This window comes from Centruroides sculpturatus, unplaced genomic scaffold (genome assembly GCF_000671375.1).
Source record: "Centruroides sculpturatus isolate CEXI.00-Female unplaced genomic scaffold, Cexi_2.0 scaffold4040, whole genome shotgun sequence".
Classification (NCBI taxonomy): Eukaryota; Metazoa; Arthropoda; class Arachnida; order Scorpiones; family Buthidae; genus Centruroides; species Centruroides sculpturatus.
In genome coordinates this window covers 403-7,807 of record NW_019388126.1, presented here as the reverse complement: position 1 = coordinate 7,807, position 7,405 = coordinate 403, and the positions used below count along the sequence as shown (strand labels likewise).

At 29.9% G+C, this 7,405-nt stretch overlaps 1 protein-coding gene across 1 annotated transcript; it reads left to right on the top strand.

Annotated features, from left to right (window-relative positions):
* The first annotated feature begins 847 nt into the window (after positions 1 to 847).
* LOC111616798 (lachesin-like) lies at positions 848 to 7,137 on the top strand. Its single transcript, XM_023358161.1, has 3 exons — positions 848 to 950; positions 3,012 to 3,302; positions 6,946 to 7,137. The coding sequence occupies exons 1-3, from the start codon at positions 848 to 850 to the stop codon at positions 7,101 to 7,103; spliced, it is 552 nt and encodes a 183-aa protein (XP_023213929.1). The 3' UTR covers positions 7,104 to 7,137.
* Positions 7,138 to 7,405: the final 268 nt, after the last annotated feature.

Genomic DNA, 7,405 nt, shown 5'->3' with positions numbered 1-7,405 from the left:
TTATTAAATGTTATGTATAAAATTCTTTATACACTCGTTTATATGTGTATATCAATTATTCTAATTCTGTTTGAATTACTCTTCTGGTTTTCATTATTTTGACAAATAAACAATGATTTATATTACAAACTCGAACTAAATTGGTCAATAGACATGTTGCAAGTTTAATTACAATCAGTTGGATGAACAGGAAAAAGCAGTGATGCGATGCGTGTGGACCGCAAAACGAAAATTTAATAAAGTGTGACAGAAGATAACTTAGAAAATTATATTAATATTGATCATTGCCGTTTCGATGTCACTACTTATACAAGAAACCACAACTTTTACTTTATTATGATTTAAAATGGTTGATACGTGACGATAAATTCTCTCTTTCTTTCTTTCTTCTAGAAACCATTTCTATAAACTCATAATGCAGTAATCTTATCGATTTTATCCACTATTGAGCATCAGGAACAGAAGGATAGATTCTATCACCTGCTCAGTTAAGATCGATTTTTTATGAACCCAATACTGCAATTTCTATTCTTCGCCTATAAGTTATTTGAAAGGAGAAACGTTGCTGAAATATCGAACTTTTCTCGATATAAAGACATTCTTCGTATAAATTCTCTCTTTCTATATATATATATATATAAGCCAATATATATTGTATTAAATAACACGTATATATATTATACTTTTTTATATTATTTCTATATTAATATTGCTTATATTGATTTTAAAATTTATGCTAAAATTTTTAGGTGGCTTGGATCCATACAGATAGGTATACTTTACTCACCTTACAGAATCGTGTTATAACTCGAAATTCTCGTTACCGTGTAACACACAATGCANGCAAATGAAATTAAGGGTGCGAAATCTCCGTCCTGAAGATTTTGGCTCCTATACTTGTGTTGCCAAAAATTCTCTAGGAGAAACGGAAGGAACCATTAGACTTTACGGTAAGTAATTACGTAAAATTAATGATAAAAATTTAATAAATATGGAAGAAAGGGAGTGGAAATAAATGAATAAAATGGCAATAAAATTTAATTATAATCAAGCTTAATAATAATAAACAAAAATTCTATAAATTAATTAAGGATAAGGACGGAAAAATGAATACATTTGTTTTAAAAATAACAATAATAATAATAATAATAATAATAAATTCAAAGGAAACACTTTGTTAAACTGAAGACAAATAAATTTCCTTGAAGCAATTAGGAATTAAAAATCCATGTAGTTAATGCAATAAAACTTTAGCTGTCTTCAGGGGAAGACATATATAAATAAATAAATAAACATATATATATATATATATATATACAGAATACTAAATTTATCTTGGATTGATATCCAGGAAATCTTGCTAGATTTCCTCCTCCTCTTCAGCTGGAGATCTTTAGGTGAAATGACCTTCCTGTGGCATTGACTGATCATCCAAACATATATTTATTGACTAAAAGAGGAAGAAACGAAGGATACTTTCATATCGGTTATAAAAATTTATGCATTGAAGTGTAATGATAGAAAAAAAATAAAGCAAAATAAAGTATATTTGGATTTAGATTAAATCGACTTTGAATAAAACTAAAATCCTCGATAAAAATAAAATAAAATAAAATAAAGTAGACATTTTCATTGCCTGAAGCAGAGTCGAATGTTGCCAGTTTATTTCTCTATAGGAATTTCTACACAATATCTTCCTTCGTGTGTATCCCCTAAAGCTATACATAACTAAAGGTATATTGTATAAGGCAAGTCAATATTTACGAAAAGTTGTAAGCTTTTCACCGCCGAAAGAGAATTAACCTACAGGTGCTGTGGGACATAAAACCAATCTAGCAGAGTACGAAAGAAAACAGAAAGTGGGGGAAAATCAGATTCTAAAATGCAACTACTACTACTACTTTCTTCTACTTCTCTCTCTCTCTTTGCTTAAATGGAGCTTTCTACTAAATTGTTATTGTATAACTTCTCAAAACCTACTTTTCACATCCTTTATTAAAAAATCATCCGAAAAAATTGATTAAATTTGTCACAATATATTTTTTTTCTTAAATTTAAAGCGATTTTAAGCCGTAATTTCAGTTTAAAAATTTGAAATATTAAAATATATTCTCTGAAAGATCGTATCAAATTTTGATATTTTTGAGCCAATTCCCGCACGGATGAAGTGGAAAAAAATCACTTTAAAATAGGGAAAACACGTAAAAGAGTGAACATATTGTTACTTAGATAAAGTCAAATTGTTATAAATTTACAATTTAAAACTCTTTACAGTTTGATTTCACGCTTAATTGATCTATTCTGTTGAAGTTGGGGATATATTTTAGATGCTATCGGATAAAACGTCAAATATGGCATCAACCGTTTCCTGTCTGCTAGATATCAAGAATATTCGAATTTCTATCACTTTTATCACCTTTATAAAATTTATAACTGTCGAAACCGAAAGAATACTCGTCTACTTAATTACTAAACTTGCAGGAAACGAACGATATTTTATCTAACTATATATATATATATATTGTCAAGACGTTATCTTCTTTCCTTACTCATTCGGAACGATAATTCAAACTCTATAGCTAACGAATTGTCTAATGCTCTTTCACCCAGCACTTAATTTCCTGTTGGTGACTTTTAAAGGAAAGGCTGATCGCATTAGCAAGCCTCAGTACAAAGTCTGTACCATTCCAGTGAGGTTACTGATAACGTGCGAATCGAGACCAATTCGATGAACGAAATTATGACTAAAATTTATTTTATTTTCTGCTAAAAATGTTTTTAATAATAGATAATTTAGGAAATTACTAGATTACTAAATTACCTGATGGGAGGAGAAAAAAAATAGAATAAAATATTCTAAAAATAGCAACTGAAGTGGAAAAAATTTGTGAATATTTTTTTAAAAAATTACTCATTATTGCCTGAAGAAAATTGTCGAAATAGTTATTAGATAACATTTTTTTCGTGGGTTTTTTTACCGATCTTCTTCCTCCCCCCTTTTTTTTTACTAGTTCCACCAATGATATGGATACCTAATCAGTTGATAGGAGCTCCCTTAGGAACTGACGTCACTCTAGACTGCAATTTGGAGTCACATCCACGATCTGTGACATACTGGACCAGAGAGGGTGGAGTCATGATCCTTTCTAATGCCAAATACGACAGCATGCTACTACCCACTGGAATTTATAAAGTGCAAATGAAATTAAGGGTGCGAAATCTCCGTCCTGAAGATTTTGGCTCCTATACTTGTGTTGCCAAAAATTCTCTAGGAGAAACGGAAGGAACCATTAGACTTTACGGTAAGTAATTACGTAAAATTAATGATAAAAATTTAATAAATATGGAAGAAAGGGAGTGGAAATAAATGAATAAAATGGCAATAAAATTTAATTATAATCAAGCTTAATAATAATAAACAAAAATTCTATAAATTAATTAAGGATAAGGACGGAAAAATGAATACATTTGTTTTAAAAATAACAATAATAATAATAATAATAATAATAAATTCAAAGGAAACACTTTGTTAAACTGAAGACAAATAAATTTCCTTGAAGCAATTAGGAATTAAAAATCCATGTAGTTAATGCAATAAAACTTTAGCTGTCTTCAGGGGAAGACATATATAAATAAATAAATAAACATATATATATATATATATATATACAGAATACTAAATTTATCTTGGATTGATATCCAGGAAATCTTGCTAGATTTCCTCCTCCTCTTCAGCTGGAGATCTTTAGGTGAAATGACCTTCCTGTGGCATTGACTGATCATCCAAACATATATTTATTGACTAAAAGAGGAAGAAACGAAGGATACTTTCATATCGGTTATAAAAATTTATGCATTGAAGTGTAATGATAGAAAAAAAATAAAGCAAAATAAAGTATATTTGGATTTAGATTAAATCGACTTTGAATAAAACTAAAATCCTCGATAAAAATAAAATAAAATAAAATAAAGTAGACATTTTCATTGCCTGAAGCAGAGTCGAATGTTGCCAGTTTATTTCTCTATAGGAATTTCTACACAATATCTTCCTTCGTGTGTATCCCCTAAAGCTATACATAACTAAAGGTATATTGTATAAGGCAAGTCAATATTTACGAAAAGTTGTAAGCTTTTCACCGCCGAAAGAGAATTAACCTACAGGTGCTGTGGGACATAAAACCAATCTAGCAGAGTACGAAAGAAAACAGAAAGTGGGGGAAAATCAGATTCTAAAATGCAACTACTACTACTACTTTCTTCTACTTCTCTCTCTCTCTTTGCTTAAATGGAGCTTTCTACTAAATTGTTATTGTATAACTTCTCAAAACCTACTTTTCACATCCTTTATTAAAAAATCATCCGAAAAAATTGATTAAATTTGTCACAATATATTTTTTTTCTTAAATTTAAAGCGATTTTAAGCCGTAATTTCAGTTTAAAAATTTGAAATATTAAAATATATTCTCTGAAAGATCGTATCAAATTTTGATATTTTTGAGCCAATTCCCGCACGGATGAAGTGGAAAAAAATCACTTTAAAATAGGGAAAACACGTAAAAGAGTGAACATATTGTTACTTAGATAAAGTCAAATTGTTATAAATTTACAATTTAAAACTCTTTACAGTTTGATTTCACGCTTAATTGATCTATTCTGTTGAAGTTGGGGATATATTTTAGATGCTATCGGATAAAACGTCAAATATGGCATCAACCGTTTCCTGTCTGCTAGATATCAAGAATATTCGAATTTCTATCACTTTTATCACCTTTATAAAATTTATAACTGTCGAAACCGAAAGAATACTCGTCTACTTAATTACTAAACTTGCAGGAAACGAACGATATTTTATCTAACTATATATATATATATATTGTCAAGACGTTATCTTCTTTCCTTACTCATTCGGAACGATAATTCAAACTCTATAGCTAACGAATTGTCTAATGCTCTTTCACCCAGCACTTAATTTCCTGTTGGTGACTTTTAAAGGAAAGGCTGATCGCATTAGCAAGCCTCAGTACAAAGTCTGTACCATTCCAGTGAGGTTACTGATAACGTGCGAATCGAGACCAATTCGATGACAATAAATAGCTCACAAGTGTAACGTAGATCACTAGAGAAAGTTGAACATGACCCAGCCGTTAAGGAAGATCTACATTCTTTACGACTGGATGTGAGAGTAGAACGGAAGAGGAGGTGGAGGAGACAAGAAAGGGAGGAGGAGGAGGAGGAAGAGGGAAAAAAGAGCACGCACTAGAGATTTTTACAGTGCAAGAATGCCAAGCCTCTCTTCTTTTTTTTCTTCCCTCTTTTTTTTTGTTTTTTGTGGCATGGCAGCCAAGTTGGATAGGAGAAAAAAACTGTAATATGGTGCAGTCTCAATTTGGGAAGGAGTACATGCCATACGTGCCTAACTCTAACGTATGTCGGCTGTAAAACTGAAGCATCTTGACTTAAACTCCACTCCTTTGCTTTCTGTTTCTAGTTCATGGGAAAGATGAACGATGATTCTTTGGCTTTTTCACTTTTATTTATTATCTCTCTTTTTTATTTATTTTTTTTTATAAATACCAAAATTAAAAGTGTAGTTTCAAAAATGCAAATGATATACGAAGTTGTTTTTAAAAGTATTTGGCTTTAAAATTAATTCTCCTCTTTTTTTAATCTTTAAACAAGTTAAACATTTTTGTTATTTTGTGAATTTTTATATTTTTAACCTTAAACGCATTAATATACGATCATTAGAAATCATTTTAATTGAAATTTTGTTAATTTTTTTAATATATATTCTTTTTTTTACATTTAATTACTTTCTTACTAATTATTGTAGGTTATTAAAAATTCAATTATTTTCCTTCGATTCTTTTTGATCCTTTACTTAATTAACAAAGATTAAAAATTTCATATATTAGTATATATAAAAGGTTTATAAGGAATTAAGAAGAGAAATAAAATTCCTTAGTAAATTTCCAACGTTTATCTTCATTTGAAAAGCAATTCTTTGGCATTCTCTTGGTCTTTCCACTCCAACAACAGACAGGAGTGTCATGAACATCTGATGGCCAAGATGTCATATTGGGGTGGGTAAAACACCCATGCCCTACAGTTTGACCTCTTTTCCTTGGTAAAGAATGCTTCTGCTATTGACGGGGGAGTAGAAATTTGCGACAGTTTTTGCTAAGAAGAAGTAAGACCTCTTTCTCGACCTTCTATAAGAGTTCACGCTCTGGTCCAATGACCATCATGTTCGATAGAAGTGAATCGCTTGATGGAAAACGCATTTCATCGAAGACTCCAGGTGAAAGATATAGAATAGATGGAAGATACACGCACGAATGAAAGTAAGGATTTCGATTTTGAAAAATAGGATTCTATTTTAGTGCTCTACTGGTCGTTTGCTGGTCATCATATTATCTTTTAACGCTAACACTCAAAAATATATTCTTACGACTTCCATTCTTCTTATATAATAATAATATAATTAAAACTAGAATTAGGTATAAGTGCAGTGAATAGGGCTCTTGTATTCTTATATATAAGTATTTTATAAATGATTTTTTCTCACTATATTATTATTATTATTATTATTATTAAATTTTTCTACTCGCAAGAAAGGTTAAGAGATTTTAAGAATTTTTTTTAATACATATATATTTATTTAATTTTCGTTTCGTCGATTTTAAAAAAAGGAAAATCGATTGAATAATATGATTTAAGAAATTTTTTTTCTTATAAAAGTATATAAAAATTTCTTTAAAATTTTTTAAATTAAATTGTACTGTAATTTTTCAACTCTTTACATCTTCAGGAATGAAGTAACTTGTCACATAAAATAAATTTACCGGTGACATATATTTTTGTATTATTCTGGACATCTCAGATAGCATCTACAGAATATTTCCACCCTTTTTCCTAATCCCCTTATCTGATCTCGTCTTTTAGAAATCCCACCTCCGTCTTCAACATCTTCTTCCCAAGGTCCAGAAGCCTTCCATGCCAAGTCAGAGAAGTTACTAAATGGCCACCCACCGAGTGCTATGTCCAGACCAGCAGAGAAAGGTAACACAGTCACTGCACTTAATCCTATTCTAGTCCTTTGACAGGAACCGAGAAAAAGTCCCAATTTTCATCTCCTTTCTACTATGTCAAAGACTCAAGCAATTATATTACGTTGCTGCCTCTCTATCTTCTATACATTTCCCCCCTTTTTTTTCTTCCTTTCTTGAAAGGATATCAAAGCTTATTGTAACATATAAAAATTTTTATTTTCTTTCACTTTACTTCTTTATCAGTTTTCTTAAATCTTTGAATATCATTTTAATTTTAAATGAGATTTTTATTTAAAAAAAAAAATTACAAAATCCACGCTCTTCTCCGTCTCATAATCGAAGGAAAAACTAAA

Excerpts from the sequence above, each read along its gene's own strand:
- LOC111616798 (XM_023358161.1), top strand. The coding sequence starts at position 848 with ATGAAATTAAGGGTGCGAAATCTCCGTCCTGAAGATTTTGGCTCCTAT. Across the intron at positions 951-3,011 it reads AGGAACCATTAGACTTTACG|TTCCACCAATGATATGGATA; the intron begins GTAAGTAATTAC and ends TTTTTTTACTAG. Across the intron at positions 3,303-6,945 it reads AGGAACCATTAGACTTTACG|AAATCCCACCTCCGTCTTCA; the intron begins GTAAGTAATTAC and ends CTCGTCTTTTAG.